This window comes from Schistocerca gregaria, chromosome 8 (assembly GCF_023897955.1).
Source record: "Schistocerca gregaria isolate iqSchGreg1 chromosome 8, iqSchGreg1.2, whole genome shotgun sequence".
Classification (NCBI taxonomy): Eukaryota; Metazoa; Arthropoda; class Insecta; order Orthoptera; family Acrididae; genus Schistocerca; species Schistocerca gregaria.
The window spans coordinates 269,702,911-269,716,872 of record NC_064927.1 but is presented as its reverse complement, the minus strand read 5'-3'; the positions used below and the strand labels follow the sequence as shown (position 1 = coordinate 269,716,872).

General features: G+C 42.6%; 1 protein-coding gene across 8 annotated transcripts in view; it reads left to right on the top strand.

Annotated features, from left to right (window-relative positions):
- LOC126284616 (CB1 cannabinoid receptor-interacting protein 1-like) overlaps window positions 1–13,962 on the top strand; it is a 908,627-nt gene that overhangs the window by 660,564 nt on the left and 234,101 nt on the right. For all 8 annotated transcript variants that reach the window (XR_007551513.1, XR_007551514.1, XR_007551512.1 and 5 more), the window contains exon 3: window positions 6,327–6,471. Coding sequence is in view for 5 of the 8 variants with exons in the window: in XM_049983686.1 (XP_049839643.1) it covers window positions 6,327–6,471 (145 nt within the window). In the remaining 3 variants the exon portion in view is untranslated. The remainder of the gene's footprint in view (window positions 1–6,326; window positions 6,472–13,962) is intronic.

Sequence of the window (13,962 nt, the reverse complement as noted above, 5' to 3'; positions counted from 1 at the left end):
TATAGTCTCAAACACACATGATGTATATAAGCCAGCTGAAGCGACAAATGAAAATTTGGCATGATTTTCAGCTCAAGTAATTGCCTGCTGCTACTGCAGACCAAGTCCTTGGAAGATGAATGAATACTGTATCTGCAATTGCAGTAGTCTTCACCTCCTAATCTGCAGACGATAGTGACAATGTTGGTTAGCACCACAGTTGCACATCGATATATAGTCATGTACAGTTAACGTCGGTGGGCGTCTTTGAACATCTGAGAATGAGTATCAGATTGGGGGTCTGCTGGCCAGTACTTTACCAACAGCAATATCCTCATCCCTGAAGAGAGAACAGGCTGCATCAACCTGGCGTCGTCCATGGCTACAACGAAAAGCCAGCCAAAGTTGCAAATTTCACTGTTTTTTGCTTACTCGATACAGATATATGTATGCGCTGTAGCTGTTCGTTTGCACTTCATTATATATATATATATATATATATATATATATATATATATATATATATATATATATATATATATATAACATGGTTTTTGTGTTTTCGGAGAAACGATTTTGCGACTTCAAATGGTTTTTGTTGTACTGATTAACAGAAGTAGCTGGCCTGCAATTATTCCAGCTAGCTAGAGGTTCGTCGTCATTGGATGCCAAATATTTCCTTCGGTCATTTCTTCCTGTTTCGTCAGATTGTGAAAGAGTCTGCCAAGAACTGGAGTATTCCCAAATATCGTCCTACAGAGGCGCTGGCTAGCTTCTTCCGCTTCGTCTGCTTCCTGAATAAGCGCTCTTTCAGTTTGAATACGGTTTCTTGCTTCATAGTGCGTGGTCATCAGAATTACGGCACGTATCTATCTCTCCCCCTATGACCTTTTTTTTTTTTTTTTTTTTTTTTTTTTTTGCACCAGTCAGTTCTGTGCTCCAGACTGGGTCCTGGCGCCATAGAAGGAACTACCATGTACACATAAGGAGGAAGGAGGAAATGCATAATACTTCATAGTAAGAAAATCATGATTCCGACTGAAGGTGAATGTTTTTCTTTTATAAAAAAAATGGTTCAAATGGCTCTGAGCACTATGGGACTCAACTGCTGTGGTCATCAGTCCCCTAGAACTTAGAACTACTTAGAACTACTTAAACCTAACTAACCTAAGGACATCACATACATCCATGCCCGAGGCAGGATTCGAACCTGCGACCGTTGCAGTCGCACGGTTCCGGACTGCTCGCCTAGAACCGCGAGACCACCGCGGCCGGCTTTTCTTTTATATTTTGTAAATATCTGTAGTTGGTTGGTACAACTGATAACAAAATATAAATCACTCACAGCTCCATGATACATTCAACTTAGTAGATTTATTGTAGAATGTTAATTATGGCGCTACAAACAAGATGATATTTCAAGATGAACACGTAACCTTCACCACAATACCAACAAGAAAAGGAAGGTAACGTCTTTTCGAAACAAACAGAAGAAAGTAGTCACGAGCAAAAATTTGGCGCTCCAAGATCCAATAAAATAGTGTTTTTAACGCAACGCTTCAAATGGATTTGAAATGAAATAGTGTCGTTAACATTTATAGGATAAGACGTAGTACTTTAAAAGGACCGGTCGGTGGAAAAAGAGCATACTAATCTCCATTCCTTCTTTAACTTCAGAAACATAGGTCCGTGTGGATGGTGGTACCATCTCTTCTATTGCGTATGTGTTTCTGGCTTTTTATAATTCCCTTCAACTCCAGCATCAGTTCACTTTAATGAAGAACGCTTTAAGCTTTCCTCCTTACTGCGAGCGCTGCTTCACGGAAATAGCTATTCAGACCTTCTGAATGAAGTCGGGATCTAAGCCCCCCCGTGGAAAATGCCTTTACCCTATGCAGAAAATCACTTCTATGTGCTGCAGGAAGGCTTCATCAATGGGAACTGACGAACGCAAGGGAGGATTGATGGTGGACTCCATTTTGAAAGTCATCACCATCAGTTTTCTGTTCTGTCAAAGGCTTCTCTCCGTTTCTGCATTTTGTACTCCATCGATTCTTTCTCCAGGTACTTGAATTGCGTCCTTTAAGCACATAGTTAAAGATCTCGGTCCTCTCTCGTCCTTACCATCTCTTCCCTGCACAAATACTTCTAAAAACTTATTGACGCCATATCCAATTTCTGTTTCGATCTTCAGTTGCCTAGAAATGGTTTTTCTTCTCCTGCTCTTCTCAGCATGTCTTCAGTTGTCGCCATGTGTATTCATTATATTTTCATTCTCCCGCAGTGGTTAGCACACTGGACTCGCATTCGGGAGGACGACGGTTCAATACCGCGTCCGGCCATCCTGATTTCAGTTTTCCGTGATTTCCCTAAATCGCTCCCGGCAAATGCCGGGATGGTTCCTTTGACAGGGCACGGCCGACTTCCTTCCCCGTCCTTCCCTAATCCGATCAGACCGATGACCTCGCTGTCTGGCCTCCTCCCCGAAACAACCCAACCCAACCCTTTTCATTCTCCATCATGTCCATCTGCAGTCGTTTCCTCTCTTTTCATCTCATCGTCCATGTTTCGACGTAGCACAGGAACATACTCCAGACAATAGTTTTTACCAACTTTTTCTTTAATCATATACTCTATACCAGAAAATTCTGGTATAGAGTATGCCAATTTCACCAATGTTAATATCGGTTTAATGTTTGAGCTGCACTTCCAGTTGCTTTCCGTAACACCTAATACATATTTAACATCATGGACACATACCAATGTATCTCGATTCATCAATATTTTTACAAATTCATCTACTCTTACTGTTTATTTTATTATTTTATTTTCGTTTTATTTACATTTATTTTCATTCCACAAACTCTTCAGTAGTTTTGATCTCCTCTGTCACATTCTCTACAAATCCAGTCCTCAATATGTGTGTAGCACTCCGTCGTCAGGACACAAGTGGCCCATCGGGACCATCCGACCGCCGTGTCATTCTCAGTTGAGGAAGCTGATAGGAGGGTCGTGTGGTCAGCAGACTCCTCTCCCGGTCGTTATGATGGTTTTCTTTGACTGGAGCCGCTACTATTCGGTCGAGTAGCTCCTCAATTAGCATAACGAGGCTGAGTGCACCCCGGAAAATGGCAACAGCGCATGGCGGCTGGATGGCCATCCATCCAAGTGCCGGCCAAGCCCGACATCGCTTAACTTCGGTGATCTCACGGGAACCGGTGTATCGACTGCGGCAAAGCCATTGCCATTGTGTGTGTACTATATGATGAAAACTATCCTGACACCCCTGTGTAATGCGGAATTGACACCAGATGTCATGACCGCACAACTCGCGAGTATAAGTTGAGTCGGGGTGTATTGTGTTGTCATTGGAGAATCAGTAGCCGGCCGTTGTGGCCGAGCGGTTCTAGACGCTCGCTTCAGTCCGTATCCTCACTGCTGCTAAGGTTTCAGGTTCTAATCCTGCCTCGGGCATGGTTGTGTGTGATGTCCTTAGGTTAGTTAGGCTTAAGTACTTCTAAGATACTGATGATCTCAGATGGTAGGTCCCATAGTGCTCAGAGATATTTGAGCCACTTTTTGATAATCAGTAACTTCAAAATCGGTCAGTCAAGAGATATCTATGACACCGAACGTAGACTAGTCATCGGATGTCACCTGAGTAATAAATCCAATAGGGATATTTCACCCCTTGTAAAGCTTGACAGTTGATTGTGGAAATACGGAGAGAGCATCACAGCTGAACCAAGACCAGACAAACATCACTCGCTGACAGAAAGGAACCATCGAGCCATGCGCAGGGTGATTATAAAAATAGCAAGATATCAACAGAGAGATTCACTCGTGAATTACAAAGTGCTATTAGCAGGAGTAAAATATAGGGAGCGACAGCCTATTTACAATGTGTACAGAAACCAGACGGCAGTTATAAGAGTCGAGGGACATGAAAGGGAAGCAGTGGTTGGGATGGGAGTGAGACAGCGTTGTAGTCTCTCCCCGATGTTATTCAATCTGTATATTGAGCAAGCAGTGAAGGAAACAAAAGTCAAATTCGGAGTAGGTATTAAAATCCATGGAGAAGAAATAAAAACTTTGAGGTTCGCCGATGGCATTGTAATTATGTCAGAGACAGGAAAAGACTTGGAAGAGCAGTTGAACGGAATGGATAGTGTTTTGAAAGGAGGATGTAAGATGAGCATCAACAAAAGCAAAACGAGGGTAATGGAATGTAGTCGAATTAAGTCGGGAGATGCTGAGGGAATTAGATTAGGAAATAAGACACTTAAAGTAGTAAAGCAGTTTTGCTATTTGGGGAGCAAAATAACTGATGATGGTCGAAGAGAAGAGGATATGAAATGCAGACTGGCAATGACAAGGAAAGCATTTCTGAAGAAGAGAAATTTGTTAACATCGAGTATAGATTTAAGTGTCAGGAAGTCGTTTCTGAAAGTATTTGTATGGAGTGTAGCGATGTATGGAAGTGAAAAATGGACGATAAATTGTTTGGACAAGAAGAGAATAGAAGCTTTCGAAATATGGTGTTACAGAAGAATGGTGAAGATTAGATGGGTAGATCACATAACTAGTGAGAAAGTACTGAACAGTATCGGGGTGAAGAGGTATTTTTGGTACAACATGACTAGAAGAAGGGATCATCTGGTAGAACATCTTCTGAGACATCGAGGAATCACCAGTTTAGTATTGAAGGCAGCGTGGAGGGTAAAAATCGTAGACTGAGACCAATAGATGAATACACGAAGCAGGTTCAGAAGGATGTCGGTTGCAGTAGGTACTTGGAGATGACGAAGCTTGCACAGGATAAAGTAACATGGAGAGCTGCATCAAACCAGTCTCTGGATTGAAGACCACAACAACAACGGTATTATTATTATTATTATTATTATTATTATTATTATTGTGATCCATTTGTATAGTAAGGTATCAATCAGTTAGAATTAATAAAATTGACTAATTACGCTTTTTTTTTCACAACACTGTGCAGCGTGACTAATGTCGCTTACACAATGTGTCTTTCGTTTGGAGGTGACTGACTGGCCGAAAGATTAATAGCGTTGTCAAACACTAGTTTGATTTTGTCGTAATAGAAGACGTCTGAGAGCTCTGCGAACACTTTTAATGCAATGATGAAATACATCTTAGCTGGAATAATTCAATAAATAAAAATAGTAACGAAACACAAACAATTAAAATCAACTTCCTGGCCTTTTTAGATGACCTGCCAGTCTTTGGCAAAGACACAGAATCAGCTGTCACCCAAAGAAACCTCCTCAAGAGAATATCAAAGAAGGTAGACCTACAAATATCGACATCCAAAACATAATACATGACAAATACCGTTAGTGTCCAAGTATCGTTGAAAATATATTTTCTAAAAAAATAACAAAGTTCAGAAATATGAATATCTCGAAGAAATCATTCAGAGCACTGGATGGACCAAAGATACAAACAGCGTGAGATCACAAAAGACGGGAATAGCATATGGTGTTACAGAAGAATGCTGAAGATTAGATGGATAGATCACATAACTAATGAGGAGGTATTGAATAGAATTGGGGAGGAGTTTGTGGCACAACTTACAAGAAGAAGAGACCGGTTGGTAGGACATAGTCTGAGGCATCAAGGGATCACAAATTTAGCATTGGATGACACCGTGGAGGGTAAAAATCGCAGAGGGAGACCAAGAGATGAATACGCTAAGCAGAGTCAGAAGGATGTAGGTTGCAGTAAGTACTGGGAGATCAAGAAGCTTGCGCAGGATAGAGTAGTATGGAGAGTTGCATCAAACCAGTCTCAGGACTGAAGACCACAACAACAACAGGAAGTTCTTTTTCGGTTCGGCGTCATTAAAAACTTTTTGGCTACTTACATACCATTTGTTGCGTGGTGGAGATTGCTCCACGGTACAGAGTGCTAATCACTGTTTTGGTTTGGTGCAAATGGCTCTGAACACTGTGGGACTTTACTTCTGAGGTCTTCAGTCCCCTATAACTTAGAACTACTTAAACCTAATCAACCTAAGACATCACACACATCCATGCCCAAGGCAGGATTCGAACCTGCGACCGTAGCGGCCACGCGGTTCCAGACTGTAGCGCCTAGAACCGCTTGGCCATGCCGGCCGGCAACCACTGTACTGCTGGATAGTACAGAGTACTAATCACTGTATCATCAGCGTGCCGTTCAGCTGTCGAAGTAGACCCCTATCCCCCTCTAGTTTGTGGTTCCCTTCACAACGGAGTCCCCTCCTGCACCGTTGTCTCCGCAGCTGCGGGGCCGAGTTATTTTGCACAGAGTTTCTGACGCGCTGCCTGTTGTTTTGTGTGCAGGAGCCTGGTGATCCAGGGCCAGGAGATGGAGCCTTGCGAGCGAGCGCGGGACAGCACGGCGTGCGCCTACTCCTCCTACTACAACACGGAGGGCCTGAGCCCCAGCAAGAAGGGCACCCGCGAGGACCTCACCATCATCATGAAGGTAGGTGGCTCCCGTACTGAACTCCACCCTGTCAAACCGTGTGCTTCTGCAGGCACAGTGAACGACCAGGACAGAAGTGGAGGTGTCTCACTGAACGAAGGAGCGGAACCCGCCCTAACAGAGTTCTGCAATGAGCAGGCTGCTCATATAAGACGAGAACGTTTTCGCACAGCAATGCTTCCAACAGTGTTACTGAAATACGTTAGCAACCCAGAGTGATAAATGAGAGCGGTAAAGTGCCGGACCACAAAAATCCTAGCCCTTCACCCAGAAAAGACACTGTGTATAAAAAAAATATTCTCTAAACTGTTGTTATGAATTTCTTTTAACATATGTGATCTGACAGACACAAATGAACGCAAGAGATTCATCAGTGATTAATTAAATGTATTTCCAGTTACGAATTCGATTAGACTTCAGCTGTACTAAGCGTTAGTGACAATGAAAATTCGTGCTTATCGATAAGTCACCTACCCAAGCACGCTATCAGTATCGATCCAAACTCCCATAAGTCACTATGTGCCCCCTGCCTGTGCTTGCTCAGAAGCTGTGATTTCTGCACAGAGAGAGACTTTCATTATTGCTGTCGCGGCCTTGTCTATGCATGAAATAGTATTTGTAGTCTGTGCTCGCATGTCTGAAGGATAGTGCATAGTACGTCGTACAGTACAGACACTGCAACTAGACAAGGCGGCGACAATAACAATGAAGGGCTCTCCCTGTGCAGAAATCACAGCAACTACGCAAGTACATACCGGGGAAACACAGTGACCCATGGGAGTTTGGGTCGGCTCCGAAGGCGTCCTCGGGTAGCTTCAGTGGTTTAGGGGCCTCTCGCAATAAGCGGGTATCCAGGTTCGAGCCCAGGTGTGGCACAAATTTCTGTTGTCACTGATCTTCAAGTCGCAAATAATCTACGGAAAGAACGGTTGTTGATAAGCCTCCACATGAGCTCAAATCTAATTTTACCTTGGTGACGTTTCCACGAGACATACGCAGGAGGAAATGATACATCGGCTGACTCTTCTGACATACATCCTTGTCTGAAGGACATTGCATAGTACGTTGTATAACGCAGGTATTGCAGATACTACTAATCACCAATAAACCTGTAGCTTTTGAAATTTGAGCAATTTTCTGTTACTTAGAAATCGTGAATTTGCTTAGATCTTCTGTCTCAAAATAAATTCAACAAAGCGTTGTATGAACTGAAACACTACTAGAACAGACAGAAAAAGATCTCAATTATCATCTATTCAAAAAAAAAATTACATCCAGCATCGCTAAGCATTTCGATAACACATCAATCAACACCTATAAACACAGCATAACGCAACAACCAATGAGTAGCTATAAAACAATGCAAACATTTACGCAAATCAGACGAATATTATTTGATCTGTATGAGTAGAATGCAAATAACTCAGGGTAGTAAGCTAGCAATGTGTAAATAAGATTTAAAAGACACCCACATGGTTTCAACTAAAACAGCAGCTAGTAAAATTGAATTTACATTAACCCTGAGTTAAAGATAAATTACTCAAAAACAGCAGAAAGAAAATTTAAAAATTGCGAACAAGCAATTTTAGAGATGTAAGTTAGCCAACCAGCCAATGTAACCATTAAACTCTTTAAATAAAATCTGGCTTAACTAAATCCTAAACACACAGAATAATTGCCCTACTGGACACAGGATAGCTTCAAATAACCGTTCGTATAGTCTACACTTTGTAACGCTCACCAAGAAACTGTAACAAGCGCCGATGACTACAGCTCAGTAATCCCACTTTGCCCGTGAATTCTGTAGACGCCAAATAGCAGACCAAGTTCCCAGGTGGTCTTCCATGAAATCCGATTGACATGCTCCTTGAGCGTAAGTTGGAAGAATAGAGAATCATACAATCGCTCAAAGTAATGCTTAAGTGGTAGCGTTCATGTCCCACATGGCTGACAGCACTTGCCATTGGACGGCCATCCTGCAGTTACCGGTGGTAAACGATTGAGGATCATCCGACGCTTCGCCGTTAAGTTGCCTAGCTAGAAAGCGCGCATGTCCAATGGCGGGACGCAAAGAAGGCGTTTTCTTACAAGGGAAACTCCCCATCGCAACCCCGTCATATTTAGTGGTAAGATGACCCAGTGAATAGCCCGACAAAAACTGAACATAGATCAAGCATGAAAACAGGAAGAAGGTGTGCTGAAAATTCTCTACTGCAATTTATTTTTAATTTTTTTCACGATATTATGAAATGTCCATCCGGTCTTTGAAATGTTTGTTTTCTTTCTACAGTCATGGCAGTTCTCATACTATTCATTGGTTATAGAATATGAGTTATATGGTAAGAATACGTTACCATCGCAAGTTATGAATAGTGAGGCAGGCTAGATACCAAATAGTGGTGTCACAGAAATGAAAACAACAAATAAACAGGTGTGAACTGTGTTACAAGAAAGGAATTCAAGAGTCAAAACTTCCGAAATGGAACGCAACTTCAGAAACGTTAAGAACATATTTTTTGACAGAGTACAGAGAAACTGTGTGATTGTGAAACTGTTGCTTTCATTTGTTGCAGCTTATGTGACAGACTGGAATGTTTTCATCATTTTCTTAGGAGTGATCACATTCACGTTCATTTTTTTTTCCATCAGTATTCTGACTGATTTGATGCTTCCCGCCACGAATTCCTCCCCTGTGCTAACCTCTTCATCTCAGAGTAGCACCTGCAACCTACGTATTCAATTATTTCCTGGATGTATTCCAATCTCTGTCTTCCTCTATAGTTTGTGTCCTCTACAGCACCCCCATGCCTTAATAGATGTCCTATCGTCCTGTCCACATTATCAGTGTTTTCAACATATTCCTTTCCTCTCCGATTCTTCGCAGAACTTCCTCATTCCTTACCTTAACAGTCCTCCTAATTTTCAACATTCGTCTGGAGCACCACATCTTAAATGCTTCGATTCTCTTCTGTTCCGGTTTTCCCACAGTCCATGTCTCACTACCATCATAATGCTTGACTCCAGACGGACAAAAAAAACAAATGGTTGAAATGGCTCTGAGCACTATGGGACTTAACTTCTGAGGCCATCAGTCCCCTAGAACTTAGAACTACTTAAATCTACCTAAGCTAAGGACAACACACACATCCATGCTCGAGGCAGGATTCGAACCTGCGACCGTGGGGGTCACGCTGTTCCAGACTGCACCGCCTTGAACCGCTTGGCCACTCCGGCCGGCTCCAGATGTACATTCTCAGAAATTTCTTCCTCAAATTAAGACTGATATTTGATATTAGTAGACTTCTCTTGGCCAGGAGTGCCTTTTTTGCCATAGTTAGTCTGCTTTTTATGTCCCCCTTGCTCCGTCCGTCATTGGTTATTTTACTGCCTAGGTAATTTTTTACCAATCCTGATGTTACGTTACTCACTGTTCTCATTTCTATCATTTCTCATTACCTTCGTCTTTCTTCGATTTACTCTCAGTCCATAGCGTATACTCATTAGACTGTTGATTCCGTTCATCAGATCACGTAATTCTTCTTCACTTTCACTCAGGATAGCAATGTCAACAGCAGCTAAATTGGGTAAGGAGGTATATCCCACTCACCTGTCGTACAAATTGGGTACGTCGATAACAGATTCCTGTCATATGACACACAGAATTTTACTAATGCCGTGTATGACCCACCACTCATGTTTTCCGGTGGAAGATTCAGTTGATTTATCGCCTTGTCATCGAACGTTTGCGGTTCCGATTCGAAAGCCACTTCTTTTCGGATACTAATAGTCCAGTTGTGCAGAAGCAACTGTCATCATAAGTCCCTTCCTTACACCTCGCTGTTGCAGACAGACGTTTACACCACGGCACAGATACAAATTTGAATATAGCGAACATTAAAATGAACACGGCTGATTTGTGTGGCAGTCCAACACTGTGACACTGCACGACGATGCCGTTGCTCTTTTAGGCTGCGCCATATTGCACTTCTTGGACCGTTCACTGTTTCCATATTATTGTTTTCACATTTCAGTACACCTTCTTCCTGTCTTCGTGCTTCATCTGTGTTCAGGTTTTGACGGCCTGTCCACACGGTCCTCTTTCCACAAAATCTGAGCGGGGTGCGATGGGAAGTGCCCCTTGTTAGTTACATACTGTAGGCAAAGAGATTATACAGCGCTATTGCTTTCGTATCGAAGCACCGCACCGGTTAATAATGTCAATTCGCACTGGACATAACATCGGCAAGGGAAAGGAAAGAGACGTCGTCAAGGATTACCACGCAGAAAGTTTGGGCGTTGATAGTAATGGGGTGATAAGATAGCCAGCAGCAGCAGGTAAATCGCCGAGAAGTACGTAGTACTGCGAGGCGGAGCGTAGCAAACGCGTTGCTACAATAAAGCAAGAGGCGTGGCTTAGTGCATTAGAAGTGATCGCTCGGATTTTGAATTTTGCATACCAACTTGGGCTTTTATGGGAGAAGGCGGCTGCCTTCTGTATGCATGTGTTGTAGAGAAACCTTCGGGTAGTTTGGACCGTTGGTGGGACCAGCTTGTCAAATGGATGACCATTCTATTCAACTATAGTTTCATTATATATGAACAATAAATACGAGAAACAACCTAAGCACTTATTTTTATTCGTATTAATCAGATGAGCTGATAGAGAATTCACAACAGTCTACAGAATGGAAATTGGCAATATTTTGGTATCCATATACATTATGAAAGTGGGTGTACGTCTTGTTAAACTTCTCCTCGTAAACCACTGGCTCGATTTCGCCCAGCTTTGATACGCATATCACTTACTGTGTAGGTTATAACCACCTATCTCTGAAAGAGGGTGAGGTGAGGGTGGTGGAGGTGTAAAAGAAGCGTAGGTCACAGCGCGCAAATAGCCAGGCAATATTCATCCAGTTAAATTATTCATTTGTGTGGCCATATTGCTTGTAGTTGCTTTACAATTCCTGAGGATATTTTCGTTCCGTCGTCGCAACTACGAGTAAGTTCAAAAATGTGTGTGAAATCTTATGGGACTTAGCTGCTAAGGTCATCAGTCCCTAAGCTTACACACTACTTAACCTAAAGTATCCTAAGGACAAACACACAGATACCCATGCCCGAGGGAGGACTCGAACCTCTGCCGGGACCAGCCACACAGACCACGACTGCAGCGCCTAAGACCGCTCGGCTAATCCCGCGCTGCTACGAGTAAGTTTATTTTTTCACCAGTTGCGTTTCGCGTTTTGAGATAAGACGTCATCAGTGGGCTTTAATTAAAGTTATTTATAATTTGAATTACTAATGAACTGTTTTTCAATCTTAAAAACAAATCAAATTGTAAGTACCTTTTGTTGCAGTCCACTAATTATGTCTTACCTTAATAAAGCGGAACGCATTTTTGAAGTTGTAATGACGGAATGAAAATACCCTCGGATATATATATTCATGCAGCATCTGAGCACTTAGTCACTTGCAACTAACTTTAAACATAATTGCAGACATTTCAGAGACTTTCAATTTATTACTTCTTTACTAGTAACTCTAATCACAAAAAAATTTTCAGACACTATTCACATATACCGCTGAATATACCTGTAGAATTATATCTTTGTATGAGACATAGTTCAGGAGATATGACGTCATAAACTCTGAGCTGATGGACACAGGTGTGGGGGAGGAGGAGTTGGACAGTCGCAGAGGAGGCGATGAACTGAGGGAGATGGGAAAAGAAGATGGAGAGGCGATGAGGAGAAAATGGACAGAGAAAGGGAAGAGAGGACTGAGATAGAAAGGGTGTATGAGGGAGAGGAAAGGAAAAAGGAGCAGATGGGGGAAGGAGATATGCTCGGAGACGGGAGGTGCAGGGGGAGGAGATGGACAGAGAGGAAAAGAGCACGTAGAAAGAGGGGGAGGAGCAAATGAACAGAGAGAGGGGATCAACAGATGGACAGAGAGTGAGGAAGGTGAAGGAGATAGACAAAGAAGTGGATAAGCAGATGGGTAGAGGTGAGGGAGGGGGAGGGGTGATTTTGGACTGATATTTCGAAATACATACATACCCAGCCAACGCCAGATACTCAGCTAGTACAAACTAAATCAACCAATTCGGCAGTCAATAAAATATAAAGCGTTATTGCATCTGTATAGCTGCAGAAACGATAGGTACCGTACTGCTAATAGCTGCATCAAACGAAAATGTCTCGGCGACCGATTAAACGATGAAGATGCTACAACACGAATAAAAGCAAGCAATATGCAAATTCAGCCAGAACGCTGTAATTCAGTCGTGTAGACGTAATAAGAGTACCGCATAAAGTAGATAAAGACATTACCTTTCTACTTATGTGGGCAACAGCCTTGCCGCAATGGATACACCGGTTCCTGTCTGATCACCGAAGTTAAGCGCAATTGGGCGTGGCCGGCACTGGGATAGGACACCGTTCTTGCCGCCACGCGCTGTTGCCATTTTTCGGGGTGCACTCAGCCTCGTGATGACAATTGAAGAGCCACACGCCCCTCCTATCCGCATCGTCAGCTGAGGATGATATGGTGGCCACTTGTGGCCTGAAGACGGAGTGCTTTGCTTTCTCCTTACGTGAAATCACTGTGGATATAACTTTGATTTATCAGTGCAGTTAGCATGTTCGGAGCACTATTGAGAAGCACATAAAAAGCCGGTTCGGAATGACATGTCCGTACAAATCAGTAGAGTAACATACAGATATGTTTTCTCTGGGAGCTTTACTTTTATGAACTGGCACATGTACAGTTTTTGTGATAAAAAGAGAACGAGTAATTGCAGAGCCGATTGTAAAGTCCTAACTGTCATAAAAACAGGGGAAAAATGACAACGATCTTAATATAATTATGGTCGAAATTCGAACAAATGTCCATTTTCTAAATTTTCACTAATCGGCTGAAGCAAGTCAGTTCAACTTAGTATTGGGGAGGAAGCGAGCTTACGCAAACTGCACGTCTCGCGCCCCGTCGTATGAGGGTTTTTGCGCTCGGAACAGCACTCACCTATCTGTCGGAAGCTACACAGTTTGGCCTCAGCACTTGGTGAATCTTCTGTGTGGAGGCAACCAATGGAATTCTGTTTCTGAATGAGTCGTTGAGGAGCTTAACTTAGAAATTTTCACTTCTTCTTCTTTCTGCGAGTTTGCGGCGTCTCTCGAATCCAAGTTTCCGTCTCTTTCTATCTTGCCAGTCCTCTTCTCGCATTGTTCTGTTCTTCATCGCACGCCTCACTACTTCGCTTCAATGTATCCAGGGTCTTCCTTTTCTTGTCGTGCAGGTCTCCAGCGCCATGTACTAAAAGGCCATCTGACATGTTCATATCAAGCTAGTAGTTCGTTTTTAATTGCGTCTACTGTATTCATGGTAACTACCATCTGTTCCCATAGCACTTCAATTTTTATTTTGTCTCTTCTTGTTGCGTCACACCTTTGTCTCCAAAATTCCATATACATTGCCTTTTATTTCTTGTGA